Genomic DNA, 26,830 nt, shown 5'->3' with positions numbered 1-26,830 from the left:
ACATTAAATAAAATTATTTTTAAAAATATGAAATGGTTATAGTTATTTTCTAAAATATTTTATATTTAAAAATACATTGAAATAAGATATTTAAAAAAAAATTTAATATTCCACATCAAAATAAAAAAAAATATCTAAAATAATTGAAAATAAAAAATAAAATTTTAAAATACAGAAACAATCATCTAAGATGTCCACGTGGCTCTTGCAAAACCATCGAAGACGTTTTTTGTTGACCCGAACGAGTAGGACCTAAGAGGACACGCGTCGAGAAGAACCGATAGTGGCTTTAAGGAGCACGTGGCGCATTTTAGTGCTTCGAAGAAAAAGGGTAGCTTATCCACTCTAATTGAAGCACTTGTCAGTCAAAAAAGCAGACACAGCCCATTTAATTTTTCTTCTGACTGGACCCACTTAGAGATGGACATGACCTAACAAACGTGAAAGAGAGACATTTTTGTCATTCTATCAACCTCACTAACGATGTCGTATTGTCTTCCAAGGGAGACTCTGCTACTGCGCCATTGATCTCTTCCCTCTAATTGATTGGATCTGAGATGAAGGATTGAATGTATCCCTGTCTTGCAATATCTTGCTCGGCTTTACGTTTCAATAATTTTGGAAAATTTTAAATTATTTTTAATTTAATTTTTTTGAATTCATTTTACATATTAAAATTAAAAAATTAAAAAAATATTATTTTATTATATTTTTAAATAAAAAATAATTTATTTGCCTAAGCCAGTCCTGTCATTGCATGCCAAAAACACAGTGACATGGACGCATTACTCGTGATTCTCGTTAACAGTATTTTATGAAAATCTCTGTTGAGACTTTCAAAAATCTCAGTGCATCTTTTTAAAAGCAACATTGCGTCTACAATGTTGTTTTTTCCAAGTTGCACGTATAATAATAATTAAAAAAAAAAGCTTTTTTTGTTTTACTTCAACAGATTCTTTACGCAGGTTTGTTATATTTTTATTTTTCTAGATTCTAATTTTATTTATCATATTTATTTAACTATGTAATATTAATATGGGATATACATTCTTAAAATCATCAGAGAAAAAATATATATTTAGTACTAATTAACAAGCCAGTTTGGCTTGATAGTACCCTTGACATTAAAAAAAACTGTTATTTTTTATTATACACGTCCCGTAAAATTCAAAGCCAGACAATTAATCCAGTAAACTGCTATAAAAACCCGGGATCAAATATCCCCTACTATAATATATTTTATATTATGGTGCATAATAGTTTTTAAAATATATTTTATTTAATAGTTCATTAAAATCATTATATTTTTTATTTTTATATTAATACAGTAAAAATATAAAAAAACATTAAAAATTCATGTAAAGTATCAAAAATTAAAACTACCGTATGCTCCAAAATTTACTTATGATATGTTTGGAAGTATATAGTTATAATTATTTTTTAAAATATTTTTTATTTAAATATATTTTTATTTTTAAATTTTAAGTCATTTTAAAAAACCAGTCTTCATGCTTCTTGTTAACTTTTCTTTATTCTACTATAGTTTGTTTTTTAATATATTTTTTTTAACTATTACATGTTGGAAAAAATTATTCGACATATAGCTAGACAAATTGAATAAACATGCAAATATTTATTTTTTTGTATTTATTAATACAAACAGTTCTTATAGACTTTTTAATTTATAATTATAATTTTTTTTAAAAATAAATTTTAAAAACTTGTATATATATTTATTATATTTTACCAAAATTTTGTTATTAAATTTACGACGAAACACGAGTCCCTTAACTAGCGCTCACTGAAACTCGAATTCCATGTACTTGTTATTGAAGCTAATAACTCGTGGGGTGTTTATCACACCTGAAAGCACGCATGATCTCCACCGTCAATCATGGCAAGCAAGCATACTTTTTGTAGTTAAATAACGTCGGTGTCAAGGAGCCACCGTGTGAACAGCAGGACTCTAAAACCAAAACTTAGTGTGCGTGCCTTAATTTGAACGACACTAGACGGCTATGATACTTTTTATTCTTTTTATATTTTAAAAATATTTTTCAAATAATATTATTTTTTATTTTAAAGTATATATTTTTATATTTTAAAATTATTTGATGTGTTGATATAAAAATAATTTTTAAAAAATAAAAAATAATTTTAATATATTTTCAAGCAAAAAACACTTTGAAAAATAAATGATATCATACTTTCAAATACCTCTTAATATCTCTGTAACCTTTTCTTTTTTATTAAGCTACACATAAAAAATTCTATAGTTAGTTAAATAGTTTTTGTTTTCTACCGCACATATAATTGCATTTTAAATATTGAATTTAAAAAATCTAAAATAATTTGTTTTTTTTATTCATACAAACATGTTTTTCATTTATTTTATAAGTAAAATAAATATCATTATAATTTTATCAAACATATAATTTTTAAAATCACAACTAATTTTTTTTAAAATCTATTTTTTAAAAATTATAATTATAAAAACTACCATAATACCAAATACAAACTATATCTCTTCCATATTAGCGACTTTGATCTCCCTCCGACCTTGAACTAGGTAGGGATTTTGAAGATCTGACTACTCTTTCCATGTATTTCTTATTTATTTGTTAGTCTTCCGATGTAAAAATGCAAGATTTTCCTTAATTTATTGTATTGTTGTAATTTTGGGATACCTGTTCGAGTGGACAGTTCCTTTTCTTGATGTGGTTTGTAAATCTGAAGTAATATAATACTCTGTTCGAAATCCATAGTGATTTCTTTTCCGGGAATATGCTCTGATAATATCAACAAAACTGAGCACAAAGCAAGAATATGCTACGATGCCAAGTTCTCGCGATTGACGGAGCTTGGCTTCTAAGCTATGGAGTCGGAAACATGCCGTCAAAATGTTTTTGTCATCAAAGCCTGCGAAGGGACACTGATTCTCTGCTCTGAATACCATCTGGTGTCGAATTCAGCTGGGATTTTTTAGCCTTGTGTAGAAGTACAGTGAAGCAATTGTTAACAGCCATGATTACGTATTATTCAGTATATTTTAATATTAAAAATAATTAAAAAAATATTATTTCAATATATTTTTAAAATAAAAATAATTTAAATCAATAACACACATTCTCAAACAGATCATAAATTCATTGGTATTATTTGAAAACTAATTTAAATATAAAATATATATTTTGCGGTGAATTTTATCACTTTCCTTTTTATAATTCGAGCAATATTGATACATTTATTCAATCACAATTCAAGAATTAGCTCAACAAAGGTCATCAAATCAAAATATGGTAATGCAAACATTCTTGTATGTTCGTGGGAAATATAGAAGGTTTCCGATTACAGCAAGATCGAGAGACCCAAGAAATAAACGTGGGCGGCTACTAAGAGCGTTGTGATGAAGGCCCTCATTTGAGCCGAGCCTGGAACGCGCATGATAAATTTTATAATTTTTTTTATTTTTCAAATATTTTTTTATATATTTTTAGATCATTTTAATATAAATATGCTAATATAAATATGCTAATATAAAAAAATTAAATATAAAAAAAATACTTTGAAAAAAAATCTACCACAATCTCAAACATGCTTTAAAATTGCTTCCTTTTATCATTATTTTCCACCCCGTGTTATTTACTAAAATTAAAAAATAAAAAAGCTACAAAAACAAAAGTTTACATTGTAAGTTGACTCAAGATCTTATCTGCAAGAGTTTTTCTTTTTTAAAAAATAATAATTAAAAACCCAAGTTAATATGATCAATGGTTATTTTATTTTTTAAAAAAATATTTTATTTAAAACAATATTGTTTTCAACTTAAAAAAAAAAAATAGGTTTCAGCAATTAGTCTACCGCCATTCTATATATGAGTAGCAGCATGTAACTTTAGAAGAAAATACTTCGATCTTTTCAGGAGAAAACAACGATAACCATGAATAAAAGGAAAAGGCAACCCTTCAAAAGAAAAGGCAACGCTGTCTTCGTATAATGCTGCAGGCAGGGCGGCTCTGAAGATTGCACTTTGCTTAATAGCAATGCAAATAGCCATTAGCCATCTAGATTCTAGAATGCAGCCTTCTAAAAGGGCCAGCACTTTACAAATCCCCTTTAACGGGATGAATTTATTAAAAGAGATTACCGCAGATTACTGTGAAATGAGGAAACAGCCTTCCCATCAAGAAGGTACAGGTTTTGTTACAAGGCAGTTCGAGATACAAGGAAGAACATAGAGAAAAATTTAAGATCGAATAAAGACTACAGAAGAAAAACATCTACTTGATGGTGATATAGCGATTTGTCCCATGTCTGGCCCAGTAATCCTTGAGGTCAAGAGGGATCGCAAGATCTTGACCTTCTGCTGCCAGCCGACTAAGCAATCTAGTGAAGACATTGCCACTCATCTTCCGGCCACCAATTCGGGCATGTCGTTTATTTGGCATCTGTGGTAGTGGATATGATGACATGGTGGTTGTGCAACAGGCTGACTGCCACCCACCACTTCCCCATTTATAGCATTGCCGGGGAACTCCAGTGCATGAACAAACAGGTGCTGGCATGGTGGTTTCATCAAAATTGATAAGGTTTAAGCCCACATCCTGACTATCCCACTCAACTTTAATCTTCTTCCCATCAGAAGCACCTTGCTTATTCAGATCCTCGCCCACTCTATTCCCCTTCCTTGGTGACTTGGCTGCCTTCAACCCAACTGCCTTATTTTCTTTTGATCTCTTTGTCTGGCGTGCCTTCCCAGTGTCAGCAGTAACAGATGATATGGGCAAGGCATCAGTGATGTGCATCTCTCCCGTGTCAAGAGCTTCTGACATGCCATTTGAATGGTATACTGGATGGGGAATGCGCTTCGATCCCCGCTGACTTCCACCACTCAAAGGATAGTTCATTGCATTTTCACGATATTGAATTGCTGCTAGAGCATTGTCTCGCTCCATCAAGGCTTTATCACGTTCAACTAGGGCCTTCTCTCGCTGCTGGATTGCTTCATCTCTTGCAGCCAAGGCTTCCTTCTTTTCAGCTAGTGCCAAATTCCGTTCTCGAATGGCATCATCCCTCTCAATGAGGATGGTCATTATCTTCTTATTCATTGCTAAGGCATTAGTTTGCTCCTTCACTTGATGTTGAGACATCATATTCCACTGCAAATTACATTATATCTTAAGCCTGTGTCCATCTGGAATTTCATTATAAAACAAAGACAAAAATGTATAAGGATCTGAGGCGAATGTCTTCATACCACTGGAGGGTGAGGGTGAGGGTGAGCTGCCTTGTAATAGTCCATCTTATACCTTCCATTTTGATGTTGCCCGCCATCATCCATCTTGTTCCCACTTTATTATCAGTTTCAGCCAACTCCTCAATGTTGATTATTCAGTTTGGGCATCCACTGATTTTCTAGAACGAGGACATATCTCCCTATTTTGAAAACAAGAAAACCAAAAGTCAGATTTCAAGTTTTTTACAATCAACAGTGAGAAGAAAGGACAACACCAAAAAGAGAAGAGCAAAAAAATGCCAAAATGTTAAACCATACAAGGCTTCATCGAAAAGACAACAAAGCTAACCGTTAACAGGGAAAGCATCCAGCTTTGCGTGGTAAAAATCCAACAGATCAAACATTAAGCATATACTTGGAAACAAATATATAATGAGGTATTACAATAAAGCGCCACTATACATCCAGTTCCACCTAGATCTCAAGAAATTCAGAAAATCAAAAAGCAACTAAGATACAACCCATCTCTAGCTCAATGCAGTACGGTAACAAAAGTTTCTCGAATGTCAAGTTACTTTCTGCAATATCCGCCAACAAACAAGCAACTGCCATTTTTAATTCAAAGATCATGAACTCGTGAACAACAGTTAGACAGTAGCATCAGTGACTTAATAAGCATCAAGCATCCAAAACTTAAATAAAGTTTTCAAGACTCTATAGGGACATCAATCCTTAATACACATGGGCTGTCTTCGTGTGCATATACACAATAAAGACAGATCTCACAATAATTTTGTCAACTGTAACAGTTCCTTCGTTAGAAACCGTAACCTTAACACTTGGGTTGTACTGACACATTTTTCTTTTAAGAAGCCCTTGAATAGTGAAAAAAAATCAAGCTTCAAACATACCCGGTTCAAGTAAACAAACCTCAATATCTTAGCAACTGAAAAAATAACCCAAAATCTAACAACAACCCATTATTAATCTAAATAAAAAAAAAATTAATTCAAGTAAAGCAAGAAAATTTTCAATAAACAAATTCAATTTCGAATAAAATTTACTAAAAAATAGGGTTTTTGAGCCAGAAAAGAAAGTCAAGATAAGGAACACATAGCATAGGAAACCTCAAAAAATGCATGAGGATGTTAAAGTGAGACATAGATCAAGGAAATAATTTATGAACTTACTGTTTTACATCATTGAAGAAGTGACATGGATTTGAAGAGAGAAAGCTTCGTTTTTTTTTTCCTGCCTGGGAGAGAGAGTGAGAAATGGCCGATTGGGTTAATACGTGGATTTTAGGGAAACGACACGTAGCTGGGGTTTCTCTCGGACTCTTAATTTTAATTAATGTTTTAAGAATACTTTTAAATTTTTTTTATTTTTTACTTTAAAATAATATATTTTAGATATTTTTGATGCATACTAATATCAAAAATTATTTTTAAAAAAATTAAAAAATATTATTTTAATATATTTTTAATTAAAAAATACTTTAAAAAATAACCCTATTATATTTTTAAAAATACTTATCATATCTGAGTTGGATTTCAAGTTAAGTTGAAAAGGGTATTAACTAGTTAAACTTTATTAATTTGGTTAGGTTTTTAATAATTTAATTAACTTTATTAAATTTGATCAGTTTAATATCAATAATTTTTTATAATAATGATATTTTTTTAATAAAAATAATTATCCTTAATTAATTTGAAGACTCTTAGTTAACCTAATAATTCAACAACTCGTATTCCTTTTCGAACCGGTCCCGAATTAGTTATGAAAACTATGTTTTAAAGTTGGGGCATGCTTGCCATGCTCAGTCAAGAATTTCTTATTTCATGCCTCATTCTCTTTTTCTTTCCATGCTTGTATATAAATCAAAGGATGACCCAGGCAGTAGCAGAAAAGGTATAAAGGCGCAGAACTAAGCCAAAAGCCCAGGAGAAAATGATGGAACAAAAGAAGAAGAAGAAGCCGACCCAGTAACGAGCCTTATGGGCTTAGGCCCAGTATATAGTGATGGGCTTGGAGTGGCTGAATGATGCCATTGGGATGATAAAAGGTGATAAAGAAACTGGACATTTCTAATAATTAATTAATTTATGTTGATCCAATAACATATATTATCTTATCTTTCGGGTCTATTCTCAAATTTGACAATTATGAGCTTATGGTTAAAATATAAATAAATATCAATTTTTCATCTGTATTTCTATTCTTCCTTGAGAAGGATTTCCAAATTTAATCCGAATAAATTTGACATTTCTAATACTAATTAATGTGAATAATAATTAAGATATTATCATTCACTGATTTATTTTAATAAAATAAATATCCATAAATAGTTCCTCAATCCAAAGCTAATATTTCCAGTTCTGCTCCCAGTCACAACACTTCCAGTCATGCGACTTCAGACACTCAATATACAAATGGAATTTAATGGTAATCAAATGGATATGAGATTCTCCATTATTATATATGTACGGAAAAACACCCAATTAAATTATCCGATCATCCATCCATGTATGTCTCTTGACTTTTTTGAGCTATAAAAGCTGACCAAAAGGTCAGTGAAAATGTCGTTCCAAAATGAATTTCAGTCATGGGGGCAAGAGGTGTTTTGACGTCTGCAGAAACATCTGCAGCTTCAAATATCGTGGGAGACGATCTGAATTCCTCCAGCAAGACCTCAACAAAGAAGAATTGAGTCTTCTTGTGTGTGTGTGTGTGTGTGTGTGTGTGTGTGTGTGTGACGGAATGGAGAAAAGGAAAGAAAGAAGTGTTCTTAGCATGCTTGTGTTAATCTTTCAAGTTTACAACCCTTAAAATATACGGTTTTTACTAAGAAAAATTAATTTTCAACTAATTTGATACTAGTTTAATACTGAATGATAATAAAAAAACAATATCAATTTAAAAAATATGCTAAGGTAAAAGAATAAAAATTAAATATGATGAGATAAGAAAAATAAAGAAGAAAAAATTTGTAGAAAAAAATAAAATTTAAAAAGTATTCTAAATAAAGAAAATAACAATTGTTGTTAACAATTTTTTATTTTTTATTTTAATTTTAATCTAGAATGTATATGTCAAATATAACTGTTCCACACAAGTTAAGATCTAATCTTAACAACTTGATTTCGGTTGGTGAATCAATTTAGAATCCGATCAAACTATAGCTAGGTTTTATAAAAATTTAGATGAAAATTCATGTAGATAAACTTGTAGAGGTAGATTAGTAGCTTGTTTAATATTGTAGTAATGATTATTTTTTAAAGTATTTTTTATTTAAAAACATATCAAAATAATATTTTTTATTTTTTAAAATTTATTTATAATACTAGCACTTAATTTTTTTTACTAAAACATCAATTTAAAATAAATAAATAAATATTTTTAAAAATAAAAACAAACAACATCTAAATTGCACAGATTTAACAACTTAAATGAAAAGAGTCTCAAATTAACAAGTATTAAATGACTCTGGACAGTCCTCGTGAAAATAGCATGAACGACTACTATTACCACTGTGTCACCCCCACGTCAATTTCTCTTGAACAAGGTGATACCTCCTGTTCCTAATTTTTTAAAAAATATTATTAGTATATTGCACAGTGCTTTGCAGTATGTTTAATTAATTTTTTTTAAAAAAATATAAAAACAATATTAAGAGCACAAATTTTTTTTAATAATATTACTGAACTTGACCAAATGAGTTAATTTTGAAACCTCATGACTCAGCTATTTATCTAACTCAAGTTTTTAATTAAACTGTGTGGGATAACTCAATTTAAATTGATCGATTTCATAAATTTAAATGCAATCTTGATGATTCGATAAAAATATGACTTAACTTATAATAAAACTTCTAGATTATAGTTTTCTTAAAAAAATATTGAGATAATGATCGACCTTGCCCCCTTGCAATTTAATCCATGAACTCTATTGGATTTAACAACTTTATATATTTTTTTATTTAATTATATGAAAAAACATATGCTCATAAAATTGAGCAACAACATAAAAATAAATACTTATTTGAGATAGTTATCCCATAAAAGCAAACAAAAATCATTAATATAGTCAATTTCCCAACTAATCTAATATTAAATAATGAAATAAAAAAAACAATTCAAATAAAAAAAACATATTTTATTTGTGAGTAAACTCGTTAAACCTGTAAATCGAGTAAGCCGAGCTAGTGCACCAAACCTATAAAACTGGGTTATGGACTCCACTAGGATTATATATTTTTTAAATCTATTTTTTATTTAGTTATATAATGACAAAAATAGATGACTATGAAATCAAACACCAACTCGATATCAAAGTCTTTTTTAGATCACGATAACCTCATGAAATGCAAAAGAAAATTAATTATAAAACTAAATTATTATTAGCCCAGTATCTAAGGATGAAAAAAATAATTTAAAAAAGTTTTACTTGTCAGGTCCGCGAACCATGTCAGTCAACCAAATTTGTGAATAGGTCCATGGACTTTATAACATAACTTTTTTTTGAAAAAAATTTTTTCAACTGTATGAAAAAAAAAAAAAACATAGACGATAACACAAATCAAGTTCAATTAAAAATAAAAGAGACAGCTCACCAAACTCATAAACTAAGGCAATCCGAGTTAGTCCAACAAACTCACAAATTATGTTAACTTTATAGAAAAGTAAAATAAAAAATAAATAAATAAATTATAAAGCTAAATTCTCAACATCCCCATATTAAAAGATAAAACTGACAAAAACAAATTTGAAAAAAAAATCATAATAGAAATTAAAAAAACATAAAACAAAAGGGAAAGAAAGCAAAATACCGTGGATTAATATTGTCATTCACAGTGCAATATGTGTGGGTGAATAATGGTTTTCTCATACTCTTTAATTTTTGTTACTTTATAAAGTTTAATAACATGATTTTTCTCAAAAACTATTTTTTTTAACCATGAAAGAGAAAATTAGACTATAAAAAAATTCAAGCTCAATTAAAAAGAAAAACCGACCAAACTCATAAATTGAGGTAACCTGGGTTACCTTGTCAAATTTGTAAACCACACCAACCTCGTTTAAAGGCATAAAAAGAAACAAATTACAAAGCTAAATTCTAAACATTCTTAATTTTAAAAGATGAAATCAACAAAAATAGATTTGAAAAAAAAATTAACAACAAGAATTAAAAAATAATAAAAAAAGAAAAACGTTGTGAATTACTATTATAATCTACAATGCAACGAGTGTTGGATGAATAGTGGTTTCCCCCACTTCTTTTAATTTTTGTTACTTCATAAAGTTTAATGATATGATTTTTCTCTAAGACTATTTTTTTAACAATATGAGAAAAAAAATAAATTATAAGAAAATCAAGTTTAATTATAAAAAAAAACACACCACATCCATAAACTAAGGCAACCTAGATTATCTTAACAAACTCGTAAACTACGCTAACCTCATAGAAAGACAAAATAAAAAGAAAAAAATTACAAATTTAAATTCTCAGTTGTTTTAATATTAAAAAAATAAAATTGATAATTTTTTTTTTTGAAAAAAAGCCTTAAAAAAAGCACGTGCAAAAACAAAAAATACTATAGCAATTTATAGCGTTTTGCGATGAAAGTTATAGTACTTTCCTCATATCATTAAAAAAAAGATCACATCCATAAACTGGGATAACCTGGATTATCTTAACAAACCTGCAAACCACGTTAATTTAGTATTTCAACATTAAAAAAAAATATTAACAAAAATAATTTTTAAAAAAATCATAACAAAAAAATAAAAAAAATCATGTGTAAAAAAAAAACACAATACAAGAAAACACTGTTTCCGATGTCTTTTAACCTTTTTTTTTTTTTTTTTTTGCAATAATAGAATATATTTTTTTTAAAATAAAACTTATTTGAAAAAGTTTAATTTTTATTTTATTTTAAATTATATTTTTAGAAATTTTTAAATAAAAAAAAATACTTTAAGCAACCGCCACCAAGCACCCCGTCACTACCGTGTCAGCCTCGCATCAATTTATCCTGAACAAGGTGATTCCTTCCTTCAATACCCAATTTAACCACCGATGCTCTTATCTTTGTATGAAATTATTTTTTCATAACTTGTAAAGTTCCGTATTTTTAGCTGGGTTTCTGTTAAAAAATGGAACTTGGGCTTGTGGAATTGTTGAGAGCAGCTTGGATTGCAGGGACACTGCCTATACTTATAGCTTCACTGCCATGTTCTTGGCTGGGTTCTTTTCATGGACTTGTTTTGGGGTTTGCAAGGAGAGGAAAGATCATGCAATCATCATCTCATCGTGTGAGCTCTGAGTTTTTTTCTATCTTCTTGAACTTCAGCACCTGTTTAAGCTCTGTGACTGTGAGATTGATAGTTTTGTTGGGTTTAGTTTGGTCGGATCGTTTTCTTACGTTTTATTGGTAATTAGGAAGGGAAATACTATTCATATAGTATAGTTTGCATGTTTGCCCCTGCTAATGCACTGGGAAATACTACTGGATCCCAGTTTAAGATGAATGTAGTTTCAGTTTAATGATAGCTTGTGGATTGTTGAGGTTTATAGCTATCGGTTTCGTGTCTAAATTTCCTCTCAATGTTCATTTTGTGGTTTTGATGATACTCTGTCATTGATTCATCAAATTTTCTGATTGATTCAATTTTGGATTGTAGAAATTCACTGTTCCCCAAAGATTCTTTTCTCATTTCTATGTGGTGGCCGTGGCGTGGACAACTCTCTTGCTTCTTGGAACATCGATATATGCTTATAGAATGACACCAATAGTTTCTGAGCCGTTTTTCTACTCTGATCTGGGCAGCTACTTGGCAGGACGATCAAACATATTCTCATTTCATCGATCACGGTTGATGAGTTTAGAGAATAGATACAGGGTTTGGCTTTCTGTGTTTCTGCTTTTGCTAATGGAAGTTCAAGTCTCGAGGCGTCTTTTCGAGACAGCATATGTATTTAAATATAGCGCCTCTGCTCGGATGCACATTTTTGGCTATCTTACTGGCTTATTGTGAGTATCTTGAAGCTCTCTGATCTAATTCTTTTTCTGCAGTCTTTCTCCCCATGTTAACATGCACACGCTGCATGTCAAATTGCTGTCGGAAGCATTTTTTTTCCTTGAATATTTTATGCTTGATTTCAACTGGCTATACAATTCATTAACATATATAATTTGTGTCTTTTCGGAAGTTCTGATTCGTGCTGGTTAATATGCTTCATAACATATTGCCAGGCAGCCTTGTTAACATTTAAATCCCAATGTAATCCATGTCTGTGATCAAAGCACTTGTAGTTACAATCTTCTTCCTTTTTGTTTACCATGAATTTGTTGTACATGGGGACATTTTCTAGCATGTTGTGCTGATTGATGTTTCCTTTTGAGCTTAGCTTCTACACAGCAGCGCCTCTGACACTCTGCTGTACCTGTGCACCCGAAGTACTCAAATTTGGCATAAATGAAGTGTCTGAGTTCATTCTTAAAGGCACAAGCTCAATGCAAAACATTGAATTTCACTGGTGGGACTTTGTTAACCCTTTATTGAAGCTTGGATGGTGCCAGTGGATTGGCGCAGTTATATTTTTTTGGGGTTGGATTCATCAGCATCGTTGTCATGCAATTCTTGTGAGTATCACTATTTTATGATCACTTGTCAGATGGCAATATTGCTTCTCTTAAAAAGAAAAGAAAAGGAAAACAAATTACCCGTTTACTTCTCTGGTAGAATTTGCCAAAAATGTTATGCCTGTAGCTATATCATGACCAAGGTGTTGAAGATGCCACAATCATTGGCTAGCCATTGCGTGCTTGTGTGCCATTTAATGGTTTAACATCTGCATGGTTACAAGTTTGTCTTTATGTGACAAGCTTTTCAAGTCACCATCTGCATAATATCTGGATGTGGAAATTTGGTGCATGTTTTGGTAGAAGCAAACATTTAACGTTGTTAAATTTGGCCTCTCCACCAGCTATAAAAAGAAAGGTTCATGCTTTATTTTAGTGTGGTGATTGGCAGAGAAAATAAGTGATGTAGAGAGCTAGGGAGAGCTCCTATGGGTCACTAAATAAAAGATAGGATGTGAGAGTATTCTTTAATCGTTTGTACTAGTGCTTGTTTCCGAGTGTTATATATATTTATAGTGGGTGTTATGTGAGCTAATATATTTGGACTACTAGTTTGTAGTAATTAATATGGTAAAATTGTGTTCTTATTTAAGTTCACCAAATTTTTCCACTCAATTTTTAACAAATGGCATCCAAACTACATCAAGCTTAACAAGTGATATCTGAACTGTGGTAAACTCAGCAGAAGGTGAGGGTCTCAACTGGTAGTTAATAGCTTTAAGTTAATGAAAATGAATATAAATATAGTGGACACTGGACAGGATACTTTTCTCTGTGTTGGATGGGAAAGTTGAAATAGTTATAATTCAGCTATTCAAGAGAGGATTACGTTGAAAACACTAAAAAGTATAACTACTTGCTAATATAAAAGCATAATTCTGATAGGTGGTCATTGCAATGTGAAGCTACCAAAAGGAAGTTTGTGGAAATTAGATGATTTTCAGTGCAATGAAGTCATATTACTACTTGTTTGCAGGAGGGAATTCACTTCTATTCTGATACTGGTGTGTGATATGTGAGCCAGTTATTGGTGTTTTGTTGCTGTTATTGTGTCAATACCAAAGCTTGAACGCTGTTTTAATGGCACGAGATGCAACTCCAAACCAATTGACCATGGAGCTTTGGTTATTGGTATCATACTAGTGAAAATGTTTAGCTGTATGATGAAACACATTTTCATCTTGAATGTTCTCCAACTTATCTTGATTTGATGCATTATGTAACTGTTTAATATTTTCACTTGCTGCACTTTTTTTGATCGGTCTTGAATCTATTTGGTTTTACAGCTAGCCATGAGAATAAGTTAGTAGAAAACACTACGCCCGTGTTCTGGTTCTGAACACTCCTCTTTGTTCCTATAATCTTATATATCAAATCAACTTGTTTCAAACATCATCATAAACTGGGGTCCTATCAGTCGACTAGGCACCCATAAGTGTCCACTTATCTTTGTAGATTTCATTTATGTGGAAAAAGGATGCCAGGTTACAAGACTAACTAGCATTCTTACCTTCACTATCGTGCTGGTTGATTAGGGCTCACTAAGGGAACACGTGGGAAAGGCTGATGAATATGTAATTCCCCGTGGTGATTGGTTTGAGATTGTTTCATCTCCACACTATTTGGCAGAGATTGTAAGTTCCGGCCACTCTCTCTTGAGCTCATTTCTGATTTGCGCATAGTGAGATTGAAGCACAGAGGGTTCACTTGTTTTATGCAAATGATACAGGTTATATATGCTGGCATGGTTTTTGCTAGTGGAGGGGCAGACCTCACCATTTGGTTAGTTTTTGGATTTGTGGTATGTCTCTCTTAAGATTCACAAAATGTCTTTTCCCCCCTCCCTGATTGCGGTTTTCCTTCTCTCTTATTCCACGAGATCTGAAATCTTGTTCTGGATGCAGGTGTCAAATCTGGTGTTTGCAGCTGCAGAAACACACAGGTGGTATCTTCAGAAATTTGACAATTATCCAAGTAACCGTGTTGCAATTATTCCATTTTTATGTTAAAACTCCAAAGAACACGTTTTTTCACTGTTGCATGCAGTTGCCATCACGTGATTAAGATGATGGCTGCAGCGAAGTCTTGACAAGAGGCAGGAAAAAATTTCTTAGAGAAGCAAATTAGTTTGGTGAGTGTGTATGTTATGTTCAGATGTCCTTTCAGAGGCGATTGAATTCTATCTGATTGTGTAGTTCCTGTAAGCTGCAGACATCTCATCCAATTGGATGGCGCAATTACTATAATGAATTGTGCATTCAAATTGTTGCTTGAATTTAATTTGTAAGCAATTGCATAGTGGTTTTTTTAAAATATTTTTTTGGTTTGGAAACATATTGAAATAATATTTTTTATTTTTTGAATTTATTTTTGATATTAATATAATCTAAAAATTAAAAAAAAAAATTGATACAAACAAAAAAAATAAAAAAAAATTAATTTTTTTGAAAAGCAAACAGGTTATAGAGGTAGAAGCCATTTTACCAAAGTAAAGCATATGATACTAATCAACCCTTGACCATGATGTCAATCAATTTTCCAGAGTTTCAGAAACCAAGCGCAATAAGCAAAACATCCATACTGCTGCTATTATTCTTAAGAGGCAAGGGAACATTTTCAAATGATATAATGGACATGATCAAGCATACAAGTTTATTCCCCAAAACTTGGCAGGTTGGTTGGTCCTGTAGTTCCTGTCCAACTCTTTCAGCAGGTCCATATCCTCTTTGCTCAACTCGAAGTCGAAAACTTCAAAATTTTCCTTCAGTCTCTCGACCTTTGATGACTTGGGGATGACAACAGTGTTTCGTTGGATGCCCCACCGGAGAGCAATCTGGGCCACGGTTTTCTTGTATTTTTCAGCCAGGCCCTGACCGATAAAAGCAAATGAGATGATAAGACTGATGATAAAAAGCACCAACAGAGAACAGTTTTCTCTCAGGTATTGATAATCAGCTGACAGATAATCCACCTGAAAAAGAAATGGCATACCTTCAGAACAGGATCATCCAATACTGATACAGTGCCAAACCATTCAGTATTAGCCACGGCACCTCCAAGAGGAGTATGAGCAGTCACGCAGATGCCATGCTTCTGACAGAATTTGACAAGAGAATCACGCTGGAAGTACGGGTGAGTTTCAATTTGATTCACAGCGGGCTTCACTTTCGAGTAGGCTAAACAATCTCTAGTTAGAAAGATGTCATAGTTGCTGCAGATAAACTTTCAATGAGACCAAAATTCCAAAGTAGCCATATGAACACATTCAACTTGCTTCTGCAAGTTCTTTACTATTTATCCACTCCATAGTTAAGTTTTAATTAATGTGATTCAAACAGATGTGACAACAAGAATGGTTAAACTCAAAATAAGGTTCCAGGTTGCGGGTATCCATAGGATATTCATTTTAGACTTCCAACTCACCTGATTCCAATGCTGCGAGCTAAACCCAAGGAAACCAGATCTTCCATGGCATGCCAGGTGGTTTCCAGGGATATAGTTGTGTCTATATCCAGCACCCCATCCTCATCCATTGCACTGCCAGTCGCACCCACTCCTATTCGCATGCAAACAAATCATAAAGTTTCAGAACACAATATTATTGTTTATGTCAGACTTCGAATCAACTAAACAGATGATTTACTTCCTGGTGCAAATTTCACTGGTTGAAGTAGAAAATTGTGAATCAGGCGTACAAGAAGAGAAGCTAAAATGGGAAACACAAATACTTTTTTTCCATCTAACTTCCGCGTATCTAATCTCGCTAATTGATCCCACTTTATGTCTTTTCTTCCATCTGTTTTGATTTTGGCCCCATATATTATGCAGTGGAGCCAACAAAACCATTTCTATGATAGCTAGAACTGCAAGTTTAAAAATCCTTGTTACGATTTTATCCATGTTTCCCAAGAAATTGATCACATCAAGTCTCCTTACAAATTCATATTCAGAATATGCACCATCCAAGCAATGAAATAGATAAAGTTTAATCATAAATCTTCATCATCACTCCAAGCCATCTCCTATATTCATCATAAGAATCTTCAGCTAATCAGTTATCAAACTACACTGATAAAAGGAGTTGGACATCCAACCAAAAGGCATAGACTGATGATGCACATGAATATATAATAATAAGGCAAAACAAAAGTGAGTAGAAGCAAGCACCAGTATGCTTTGTGGCAACAGGAAAGTGCACAAGGTAAAGATCAAGATAATCAAGCTGAAGCTTCTTTAAACTATCCCTGCAGGCCTCAACAACATGTCCATGATCTGAATTCCATAGCTGCAAACCAGGTGGAAAGGAAGGAAAAACAATTACCATTGTGCATAATAACTTAATAATAAATCATGCGAGTGTTGTTAAGATCTGTGATTAAACTAAACCTTGGTAGTGATAAAAAGATCCTCCCTCTTAACAAGCCTTGTTTTAAAAGCTTCAGCCAATGCCTCCCCTACTTCTGCTTCATTCTTGTAATCAGCTGCAACCACAAAAACGGAACTCCTCAAACACAATTTACCAAACAACCCATTGTCTCAAATTTTCTAAACATGCTAATTATCTTAAGAAGAAGCAATAAAATCAAGAAAGATTCCTCATTTTCCACAAAGACGAGAGCTTTATTGATAACTAGCAAAATCCACGTGGATTTCATCAATCAAGAACCCAAAAATGCTAGAACACGTTCGAAGCTATGATGATTTAACCACGAGCCCAGAAAATAAGTGACCAAAAACAAGAAAGGGTAAGGGAAAGAGGTACCAGCACAATCAAAATGACGGTAGCCAAGCTTGATAGAATTAGTAATGAGGTCTCTGATTTCTTTTCCTTCCATCCGCCATACACCTAAACCAATAATCGGCATCTTGAATCCGTTGTTAAGTGTTATTGCCATTTTTCTCCACAACAAAACTTAGTCGATCCAATGCCTCAAGGAGTAGTAGTAGTAGTAACAGCACAGCAAGAACAAAAGCCTTCTGTTGGCTCTTTATTATTTGGCTTCTGTGGATTGTTTTTCCGGGTACGGCAAGATATTTTAATGCTTAACCTACTATAAGTCAGTCCTCCAACTATTACTAATGTTTTAATTTAATTCCAAAAGTAAAATAATTTTTATTTCACCACCTCGCTAGCATTGGTCTATCAGTAATAACCTTGCATGTTCTGTTAATTTCTGTGAGCCCTGCATATGATCATGTTTTGACTGTTAGATTTACTTGATAGATCAATCATCATGGGTGATTTTTTTTTTTTTTTTTAATTTTGATGAAGATTTAAGAGATTTCCTAGAAAAAATTCAAGAACTGATAGCTTGTCAAACTTCTTTCGCTTCTGGGCTCTAATTCGTAGTTTCCACCTATGTTGGCCCATACAATTGGCCCACTATACAACAAACAAGCCCAATTTAACACGTGCGACGTTTTATATCCATGGATGATTGTCTTCCACCCGTTTCTTCTTTAAACAGGGAGAGAGAGCAAAGGAATTCTAATTTCTCAAAAAGCTATCTGCAAACGTCAGATCTAAAACGACACTGTCTCAGATCCAGTTTATCAATCATGTCTACTTTCAGTGGCGATGAAACTGCACCGTTCTTCGGCTTCCTTGGGGCTGCTGCTGCCCTCGTCTTCTCATGTAAATAATTACATTTCGTTTACTTATATTCGATCTTCTTTTAATTATTTTAATTATTTTCATGTTCTTGATCGGTTCCCTAGAAAATGAAGGGAAATAGAACTGCTATATGTATGATTATCAGATCGATCTTGATGCAATTATACATGTCTAAAGTGATTTCATTTTAGTTTAATGTTATATTCGTAGCAATTATTCGTTGAATTTGATTATTGGCCGTGCTTATGCGTAATTAATAATGGGTTTGCGTTAATTACGTTGATATTGATCTTCAATTAGCTTACTTGTCAATAAATGATATTAATTTGACATTTATTAATGACCCGGGAAAAATCATTTTGATTTGATAATCTTAATGTTATAGAACCATTTTGCTTAATCAAGATTAGATTTTTAACAAATTCCTTAGATCTGCAGAAATTTTAGTTCTAGGAAGAATTATCGAAATGCTTCTGTGTGTTTTGTTTTTGGTGTAATATTGGAGTTTTGGTGTTTGTTTAGGTATGGGAGCAGCTTATGGAACCGCTAAGAGTGGAGTTGGTGTGGCGTCGATGGGAGTTATGAGGCCTGAGTTGGTGATGAAGTCGATTGTTCCAGTTGTTATGGCTGGTGTGCTGGGTATTTATGGGTTGATTATTGCTGTTATTATTAGTACCGGAATTAACCCTAAGGCTAAGTCTTATTACCTTTTTGACGGGTATGCACATCTCTCGTCCGGTCTTGCTTGTGGCCTTGCCGGGCTTTCTGCTGGAATGGCCATTGGCATTGTTGGTGATGCTGGTGTCAGGTATGCTCGCTGTCCCCTTTTTGTAGAGTATATGTGATATGTGATTTTTGTTATTAACCAATGCAGTATTGGTATGGTTAATGTGTCTCAACCTGTATTTATTTTTTTACTAGTGTCATATTTTGTTTGTTAGTTTTTTACTTTGAACTGTTTTCCCCTAGATATGATGCAATGGTTTCTAAATTATATAGATTTGTTGTCTAGTTTTGCTGTGCAAACTTTGTAATGTCTGGTATTTTTCTGTAAAATTAAGACAAAATGAGAAATCTCTGATGGAGGCTGCATGGTACTTACACAGGAGAATTTTCCGTTGTGTTGCAATATCTTTTGCACTTGCAAGAATGCAACTTAGGGAGAAGAATCTCTTGACTTGCGATTCATACTGATACATTTTTTCTCTCTCGCAGAGCTAATGCTCAACAGCCTAAACTTTTTGTTGGAATGATTCTTATCCTCATCTTTGCCGAAGCGTTGGCTCTTTATGGCCTTATTGTTGGCATCATCTTGTCTTCCCGTGCCGGCCAGTCCAGGGCGGAATAAGAAGGGAGATTGCTACCTACTATTATTCTTTTATAGCTTGTCGGTGTCGCTTCGGAGGAAAATTTATGTTTGTTTGCAGATCGGTGAGGGTGGGGCAGCCCTTGCAGCGCTCTCAAAATTTCTCACGTAAGTGTCTGCTCTGCCAAGCGTTTGGGGGGTTTCTTTGTAGTGTTTGCGGGAGTAGGATTGAGTTATATTCGCAAAATAAAAGCTTTTCAAGCTGTCCTTGTTGGGCTCTGTCCATCGTTGTATTTTAAAGAACAAAAAAAACTGCTGTAGAAATTTCAAATCTTGACTGATGCACCTGTGATCGTATTATTTATTGAATTTGTATTTTTACAATTTCAAATTTTGGTTGCCTGCACGTCTGGGCTCTAATTTTTTTTTTTCCTGCGATATTCTAACAGAAACAATTATTCTAGTTTAAAATGTATATATTATTGTGGAAGTTTCATGAACAGTCTATTATTAGTATTATTATTTTCATATTCAATACATGGAGATCTAAAAATAAATTATTAAAAATCAAATAAAAATCTACTTTGTTATATAAGAACCATGTAAAAAATGAAACATGAATGAATCATCATGGTATTTTTTCTGCAGTGCAGAAAAAAAATAGAAAAAGATATGACAGGGCTAGGCCCAAAGCGGGTAGTTAGTAGGTGAGGTGCACAAGGCTTGGAGGCGGATCTACGTGTCTAGAATTATGGTAATAATAGTTTATTAAAATAATTATTTTTAGAAATATATTAAAATAATTTTTTATTTTTATTTTTTAAAAAATCAGTTTTGATTTTAACATGTCAAAACAATTATAGAAAAAAAATTGAAGTAGAGATTTTTTTTAAAAAAAGTGTTTTTAAAATAAAAAATAAACAGGTTTTTTTTTTTTTTTTGATTTACGTGGGTGTTCCGGCCAGCTTGCGCGCACCACGACTCACTGAACATCCTGCAAACCCAGTGAGTATGTAAGGCACCGCGGGGGTGACAGGCGTGCACGGCGATGTTTGAACCCAAAGGATGCAGAGGAAGGGAACAAGTCCCTTCAACAGCTAGGCCAAGATCTCAAGTACAAATAAATAAATAAATAAATAAAATAAACAGTTTCTTGATCAATAGGGTGGATGATATATCTGCTTTTTATTTTAAAAATTAAAATATAAACCATGCATCGTTTGCCTCAATAATTATCGTGTCGTGCCCAAACCTAGTTTTCAACTGCTCAAATAGTTAGAAACTAGACATGATCGCTTTTAGTTTTCAGGACCAAATAACCAAATTTTCAACTAATTTCTCACTTGCAAGCATATGAAAAACTCACTAAAACATGCATGTGCCCTTATTATTGTCCAAAACCAGTCACAAAACAGAGAATTACCTCGAGACCCAAATCTTTCAAAGACTCAATTTATTTTTTTCGACCAGTCTTAATGCAAATAGCCAACAATATTCAACTTTTTTTTTTTTTTTTTTTTTGAAATGGAACATTTGGACACCAAACTTGATAATTTTCATGGATGAAATCGTTACAATCAATCACTTTTTCTCTCAACCGTTATTTTTTGACTATTATCTATTATTCAAGGACTAAAAAACAAACAAGATGAACTTGTAGATTAAAATAAAATTTTTAAAAAATTAGGACCAGGCCTATTGTTTTCCTTGCATTACAGTCTAGTCCCTTTTTGTTTCTGTAGTACTTCTATTGTGATTTCAATACGAATTCCATCTAACTAGCCCATTAAATAATGTAATTGAAAAGAAGAAAAATTGAAAAAAAACCCGAATGATACTTCATTGTTTATATGAACAGTACAATGCTATAATTAAATCCAGTTCTTTTAAAATTGCAGGTGATTTCCTGGTGGTAAATCATGGATTCTCCTTGTGTTCCAACTAGATATTTCTTCTGCATTTTCCATACGCAGCCCAGTAAAAATAACACTAGGAACATTGCAACAATGATTCAAGAAAAGCTGTAAAAATACTAATAATAATTGTTTCATATCAGTTTTGAAGCATGTCCAATATTTCCCATCATTTATTGCATCTTTATTGATAATAATAAAATCATAATCACACGCAGGCAATTTTTTTCTTATGAACGCAAGCAGGCATATTTGGAATATGATTACAAGGACTGGCCACGCTGGAGGGTTCATAATGGCCAATTCCATTAGATTGACTGAATCAATCTTCATTAAATTTATTAATGAAGAGGATTTTGTTTTTCAAGAAAAATATCTGCAAAATTAGCACTGCTCAGTTAAAAAAAGAAGCTGATGAACACTTACTAATTCTAGTTCTAGGCCCAAGCAAGGTGGCCTTCGAGGCCCAGTCACAGCCCAAACACATGAGTATACACGTGGCATACAGCGACGTGGCGTGAGCAATACGCTCAGAAGCGCATCTTAGTCTTTTTTTCACCTTCAAAATCATCGTTCATTCCCTTGTTAGGCAATCCTTAAGAATCCCACCCTACTCTCTAAATCGAATTCTCAAAAGAAATTCCTTTCCCTCGTCAACCAGGTAATTCCATTCCATTCCTTCTCTTATCTCTCTCTCTCCCTTTTTTCTCTATAGTTTTTTATTTAACTAACCTAAGATCCAACGACTTTACAGTTATCTTGTCCTCTAATCCAACCACAGCCGAATTTAAGGTTGTCGTGTTTAATTATGTTTTTTCTTTTTAAATTTTGGCTTCTAAATTCCTTAATTGGGGCTAAATTTTAATCTTGTTGCTTTTGAAAATATACACTGAAACAATTTTTGTACTGTTTTAGCAGTGAAGAGAGGGTTTTTTTTTTTTTTTTTTTAAGAAAAAAATATCGTGATTGAATTTTCCATCTCGAGCTCCTTATTTTGAAATAAATTCAACCCACTTTTTATTACTATTTTTTCTGTTATGGGTTTTAATAAATTTTAAAAAAGCTGTGAACTTGAGTTTAATTCACGTGCATATTCGACTCACACTTTTTTGTTGTCGTCTTGTTTGAATAGGGAGCGTGAAGTTTGATTGATTGTTTTGTCGGTCTATTTATTCTACTCAAAGTACAAGATGGTATGTTTTACTTCATGATGATCACGCCTTATTCGATATTTTTTTTTATTGAAAATTGGCGCTTAAGAATGACGCCCTTTTTTTTGTGTGTGGAGTAGCAGTTTTTCGATGGATATGGATACCACGGGACATCGTTTGAGCAGACATATCGATGTTACCCTGCTTCATTTATTGAAAAGGTTGGATTTTTTTCTCTCTTCCTTTTGCTGCTATTTCAGTTCACTGATATGATTTTGAGTTAGTCAGGAAAAGAATGGCCGTCTATCTGTCTGTTTACTAATTGACATTTTCCTGATCTGTGGATTGCGAGGCTTTAAATTTTATGGCAATTATCTACTTATTGGGGAAAGGCATTGTTTTTTGTTCTGCAAATGATCAAGTAGATATAATAAGCAGTAGCTGAACTAAGTCTTTGCCCCCCCCAGTAGGATTTAGGATTTTCCATATGTTTGTTTCTTCCATTCTGCTTCATTTTGAGCCAAGTATTATATGAGCTATTTTCAAAATAACACTCTGGTGACACTGATTTGATTTTCTTACTGCCCTGCAGCCACAAATTGAGAGTGGTGATAAAAGTAAGTCTTCAAAATCATACTCAGCCATGCATATTTCTTTAATTCATATTATATCAACCCCTTGATGTTGATTTTATTTCTGTTGTTACAGTTATAATGCCTCCCTCAGCTCTTGACCGTCTCGGTTAGTTTTTTTAATAGTACTTTAGATTTTTACTTTTGGATTGTGATTGAGATCTATAATGCCAATCCTGGACAAAAACTTGCAGCATCCCTGCATATCGATTATCCAATGTTGTTTGAGCTTCAGAATGATGCTGCTGAGCGGGTTTCTCACTGTGGAGTTCTGGAGTTTATTGCAGAGGAAGGCATGATTTATATGCCATACTGGGTATGGATTGGAATTTTTTTGGCGTATTGTTAACATATTTATTTTGATTTTATTTTATCCCACTCAAAGAACAAAGACATCAAAATCGTTAATAGCTGATCTTTTTTTTCTCTCCAGATGATGGAGAACCTGCTTCTACAAGAGGGAGATACAGTGCGAGTGAAAAATGTTACTCTTCCAAAGGGAAAATATGTTAAATTGCAACCTCACACAAAGGACTTTTTGGATATATCCAACCCAAAAGCTATGTGAGTTCGTATCTAAGTGTTTGAGTATTAACAAATGTGCACTCTTGTCATTGGAGCAGCTCTGGTACTGTAGTGTCTTTAATCCGAGGGGTGTTGCTATACTAGAACCTTTAACATGCATTTGCAGCCTAAGAATGATCCAACCAATCCAGTTGCAGGAATTTTCCATTGAGATGTAATAACTATAAATGAAACCGTTGATATGCAATTTTAATATTCAAATAGAAAGCATTATGCCATTCTGAGTTTTCAGCCAAAAAAAATAAATTTTTTACATAAGCTCCAGTATTATCTTCATATTTTTTGTTAACTTCATGATATGAACTCTGGTTCCCTCTTGTCGGATTGTTTTTTTGGTTGGAAACTCTAGGATTAGTGGATGGCTTTGCAGCAACCATTTTTTTTTTCATTGTCACTGTTTCTCATTTTCTTGTTCTTAAACATTACCTATATGCCAATCTCTCTTATGTATGTGCATATCTAAGGTGGATATCCTATAATGTGATTGGACATCCTTTTTCATGCAGCTTAGAGACAACATTAAGGAATTATTCCTGCTTAACCACCGGGGATAGTATTATGGTGGCCTATAACAACAAGAAATACTACATAGATATCATAGAAACAAAACCTTCAAATGCAATAAGTATCATTGAGACAGACTGTGAAGTGGACTTTGCACCTCCCCTAGATTACAAGGAGCCTGAAAAGCCTGTTGCATCTGTTCCTCCAAGCAAGGCAACCTCCCAAGGTGCATTTATATCCACTCCATGAATTTGTTTTGTAGTATTGAATTGGTTAATTTGAACAAGTACAGTAGTCTTATGAAGTTAGTCTAACTCTTCATGCTTTTACTGACCTATTGTCTTTGTATGTTTCTTCACTCATCTGAGTAAAATCTGTGTCTTCTGCTCCAATGGCTGGAGCAGAAGCATGGAATGATTATACATTTCTCGTGTTTGATAAAAATTATGCAATGCGTACTTCAGCAATATTCATTTTGCAAACATAGAAGGCAATTGGAAGATTTGTTTTGGATGAAAAATGCTCATGTGAAATGATTGAATAATATGAAATTTGATGGGCAAGTTGTAAAGATGGTTGCATTTTCATTTTAACAAAACCAACCATATTTGATTCTTGCAGCTGAAGAGGTTCCAGCTGAGACCGAACCAAAATTTAATCCCTTTACAGGAGCAGGAAGACGCTTGGATGGGAAACCTTTGAGCTATCAGCCCCCACCAGCATCATCTTCATCAGTGTCAAAAGACAAGCAACCCGCTGTTGCTGATGGCAGTAGGCAGCCATCTCTGGGGTCTAGCTTACAAAATACTGCACGCAAGTCTCAGGGAAAGCTTGTGTTCGGGTCCAATACAGGTCGCACTCCTAAGGAAACACAGAGGGAGGTACTTTTTCTTCCATTCATCATTTTGAATTTAACTGTCAACCACACAGAGCCAGTGTGAAAAGGACGATACCAAAAAACTGTTAATTAATTGTTTCTTTGATTTTGCAGGAATCTGGAAAGGAGACCAAGCAAGAGCAGCCTGAAAAGAAAGAAGAGCCAAAATTCCAGGCATTCACTGGGAAGAAGTACTCATTGAAAGGTTGACTGTATTGTCCAACAATCGATGCCTCATCTTGGTCATACATTGCCTGTCCTTTCTGGATCAGATAAAAACAATAGGACTATATGTTGATCGGAGATGTTGTATCACCAAATGATGGTTAGTAGGTTCTCATCAGGAAAAAGAGTATTGTTGCGTGCTTGACATGATTGTTAAGCTTCCAATTGTACTTGCAATTGTGCCTTTTCCTCTCTATCTTCATTCCAAGTAGAAACATTTCTGTGCTACCCTATCTTCATAATCTGTTCCAGTCACTAGACTAAAAAAAAAAACTCCATTGGTTGTGCTTTGGGGAATAAAATGATAACTTTAGGCATCATCTAGCCATGTTGGATACTGGTTGTTTGCTTCAAGTGGAATAATTGCGGGCTACAATTACAAGGTTCATCCCTTAATGGCAGAAAACATTTGAAGGTGGGCCCGGTTACTGTATCCTGAATCAAATCTATGGTTTCCTTGGGTATACGAAACAAGTCTTGGCATCGTCTTTCTCTTTGAGAAATCTTAGATGGCGACGTAGGTGACATTAATTTGGTAGAAGGAAGTTGTTTCTCAGTTATCGCATAAATCTGTTGATCTTTCGATGGTGGAGAAGCTGCTAGTTCATTGTTAATCCTGTAAACTTATCTTGAAATTCTTTCTTTTACAATTTCGTTTTGGTGGGTCTTTAAACTCCCACAGCAGTCGCCTTTGCCTAGTGGAAGTGGGTCACTGTTGGTTCGAAAGGAGGCTGGTTGCTTTTGCAATTCCTCTGGAATATTTTCACTGCAGAGTGGCCTCTGGTATTTTAGGATTTGGCAAGCTATTCATTATGCTAGTGATATAGAATATAGTTCAGCTACCATCCTATCAGAGTTCCGTCGTTCCTTGAACAGTTGACCTGCATTTCAACTGGAGAAATTTCATAACCATGGATGATTGTTATCTCGTCTTCCTCAAGCTAGGCTACCAACCTTAAAACAAAACGCCAAGGGGCTTTGACTGTTAACCTGTCGATAACTCATCCTGCATGGATCATATTTGGAATTTGGAATGCAAAAAGGAATAATTTCTCGATTTGGATATGTTACTTGGTGGGGGAGAGGTTTTCAGAGAGACGGTAATCGATGTGGAACCAAAGCTGCAACGTACAGCAAGTTAG

At 33.3% G+C, this 26,830-nt stretch overlaps 5 protein-coding genes across 10 annotated transcripts; 3 read left to right on the top strand and 2 right to left on the bottom strand.

Moving 5' to 3' along the window:
• Positions 1-4,102: 4,102 nt before the first annotated feature.
• On the bottom strand, positions 4,103-6,577 carry LOC118058983 (protein BASIC PENTACYSTEINE4). The gene is made up of 3 exons (XM_035071807.2): positions 6,427-6,577; positions 5,258-5,436; positions 4,103-5,159 (listed from the first exon to the last, which is right to left on the bottom strand). The coding sequence occupies exons 2-3, from the start codon at positions 5,339-5,341 to the stop codon at positions 4,281-4,283; spliced, it is 963 nt and encodes a 320-aa protein (XP_034927698.1). The 5' UTR covers positions 5,342-5,436; positions 6,427-6,577; the 3' UTR covers positions 4,103-4,280.
• Positions 6,578-11,235: 4,658 nt separating this feature from the next.
• Positions 11,236-15,144, top strand: LOC118058982 (polyprenal reductase 2). 3 transcript variants are annotated; one of them, XM_073411479.1, is made up of 7 exons: positions 11,236-11,550; positions 11,920-12,269; positions 12,647-12,881; positions 14,417-14,515; positions 14,611-14,682; positions 14,786-14,907; positions 14,940-15,144. In XM_073411479.1, the coding sequence occupies exons 1-6, from the start codon at positions 11,392-11,394 to the stop codon at positions 14,888-14,890; spliced, it is 1,020 nt and encodes a 339-aa protein (XP_073267580.1). In that variant the 5' UTR covers positions 11,236-11,391; the 3' UTR covers positions 14,891-14,907; positions 14,940-15,144. The 3 variants fall into 3 exon arrangements, with proteins under 3 accessions (XP_073267580.1, XP_034927696.1, XP_034927697.1); XM_035071805.2 differs by having other exon boundaries at positions 14,611-14,663; positions 14,786-15,144; XM_035071806.2 differs by having other exon boundaries at positions 11,237-11,550; positions 14,786-15,144.
• Positions 15,145-15,359: 215 nt separating this feature from the next.
• LOC118058981 (NADP-dependent D-sorbitol-6-phosphate dehydrogenase) lies at positions 15,360-17,897 on the bottom strand. Its single transcript, XM_035071804.2, has 6 exons — positions 17,644-17,897; positions 17,268-17,362; positions 17,049-17,166; positions 16,305-16,437; positions 15,873-16,092; positions 15,360-15,750 (listed from the first exon to the last, which is right to left on the bottom strand). The coding sequence occupies exons 1-6, from the start codon at positions 17,774-17,776 to the stop codon at positions 15,520-15,522; spliced, it is 930 nt and encodes a 309-aa protein (XP_034927695.1). The 5' UTR covers positions 17,777-17,897; the 3' UTR covers positions 15,360-15,519.
• Positions 17,898-18,296: 399 nt separating this feature from the next.
• On the top strand, positions 18,297-20,000 carry LOC118058980 (V-type proton ATPase subunit c1). Its single transcript, XM_035071803.2, has 3 exons — positions 18,297-18,516; positions 19,018-19,303; positions 19,711-20,000. Exons 1-3 carry the CDS (start codon positions 18,312-18,314, stop codon positions 19,841-19,843), a joined length of 624 nt encoding a protein of 207 aa, XP_034927694.1. The 5' UTR covers positions 18,297-18,311; the 3' UTR covers positions 19,844-20,000.
• Positions 20,001-22,225: 2,225 nt separating this feature from the next.
• LOC118058978 (uncharacterized) lies at positions 22,226-25,916 on the top strand. Of its 4 annotated transcripts, none has more exons than XM_035071802.2 (11): positions 22,267-22,375; positions 22,469-22,506; positions 22,847-22,907; positions 23,009-23,086; positions 23,458-23,482; positions 23,574-23,606; positions 23,692-23,813; positions 23,931-24,061; positions 24,589-24,812; positions 25,208-25,467; positions 25,578-25,916. In XM_035071802.2, the coding sequence occupies exons 3-11, from the start codon at positions 22,905-22,907 to the stop codon at positions 25,671-25,673; spliced, it is 972 nt and encodes a 323-aa protein (XP_034927693.1). In that variant the 5' UTR covers positions 22,267-22,375; positions 22,469-22,506; positions 22,847-22,904; the 3' UTR covers positions 25,674-25,916. The 4 variants fall into 4 exon arrangements, with proteins under 4 accessions (XP_034927692.1, XP_034927689.1, XP_034927693.1 ...); XM_035071800.2 differs by having other exon boundaries at positions 23,006-23,086; XM_035071801.2 differs by lacking the exon at positions 22,469-22,506 and having other exon boundaries at positions 22,226-22,375.
• The last annotated feature ends 914 nt before the right edge of the window (positions 25,917-26,830 follow it).

The sequence above is a fragment of the Populus alba genome, chromosome 9, assembly GCF_005239225.2.
Source record: "Populus alba chromosome 9, ASM523922v2, whole genome shotgun sequence".
Classification (NCBI taxonomy): Eukaryota; Viridiplantae; Streptophyta; class Magnoliopsida; order Malpighiales; family Salicaceae; genus Populus; species Populus alba.
This window is presented reverse-complemented; position numbering and strand designations above follow the sequence as displayed.

What these genes read in the sequence shown, in the direction of transcription:
- LOC118058981 (XM_035071804.2), bottom strand. Translation starts at nt 17,776, where the DNA reads ATGGCAATAACACTTAACAACGGATTCAAGATGCCGATTATTGGTTTA. An exon ending in CCGTCATTTTGATTGTGCTG is followed by an intron (nt 17,363 to 17,643) that starts GTACCTCTTTCC and finishes TTGTGGTTGCAG; the next exon opens with CTGATTACAAGAATGAAGCA. An exon ending in ATCTTTTTATCACTACCAAG is followed by an intron (nt 17,167 to 17,267) that starts GTTTAGTTTAAT and finishes CCTGGTTTGCAG; the next exon opens with CTATGGAATTCAGATCATGG.
- LOC118058983 (XM_035071807.2), bottom strand. Translation starts at nt 5,341, where the DNA reads ATGGATGATGGCGGGCAACATCAAAATGGAAGGTATAAGATGGACTAT. An exon ending in CTCACCCTCACCCTCCAGTG is followed by an intron (nt 5,160 to 5,257) that starts GTATGAAGACAT and finishes TGTAATTTGCAG; the next exon opens with TGGAATATGATGTCTCAACA.
- LOC118058978 (XM_035071798.2), top strand. An exon ending in CTGCTTCATTTATTGAAAAG is followed by an intron (nt 23,087 to 23,457) that starts GTTGGATTTTTT and finishes ACTGCCCTGCAG; the next exon opens with CCACAAATTGAGAGTGGTGA. An exon ending in ATATCCAACCCAAAAGCTAT is followed by an intron (nt 24,062 to 24,588) that starts GTGAGTTCGTAT and finishes TTTTTCATGCAG; the next exon opens with CTTAGAGACAACATTAAGGA.
- LOC118058980 (XM_035071803.2), top strand. Translation starts at nt 18,312, where the DNA reads ATGGATGATTGTCTTCCACCCGTTTCTTCTTTAAACAGGGAGAGAGAG. An exon ending in TGCTGCCCTCGTCTTCTCAT is followed by an intron (nt 18,517 to 19,017) that starts GTAAATAATTAC and finishes GTGTTTGTTTAG; the next exon opens with GTATGGGAGCAGCTTATGGA. An exon ending in GTTGGTGATGCTGGTGTCAG is followed by an intron (nt 19,304 to 19,710) that starts GTATGCTCGCTG and finishes TCTCTCTCGCAG; the next exon opens with AGCTAATGCTCAACAGCCTA.
- LOC118058982 (XM_035071805.2), top strand. Translation starts at nt 11,392, where the DNA reads ATGGAACTTGGGCTTGTGGAATTGTTGAGAGCAGCTTGGATTGCAGGG. An exon ending in TGCAATCATCATCTCATCGT is followed by an intron (nt 11,551 to 11,919) that starts GTGAGCTCTGAG and finishes TTTGGATTGTAG; the next exon opens with AAATTCACTGTTCCCCAAAG. An exon ending in ATCGTTGTCATGCAATTCTT is followed by an intron (nt 12,882 to 14,416) that starts GTGAGTATCACT and finishes CTGGTTGATTAG; the next exon opens with GGCTCACTAAGGGAACACGT.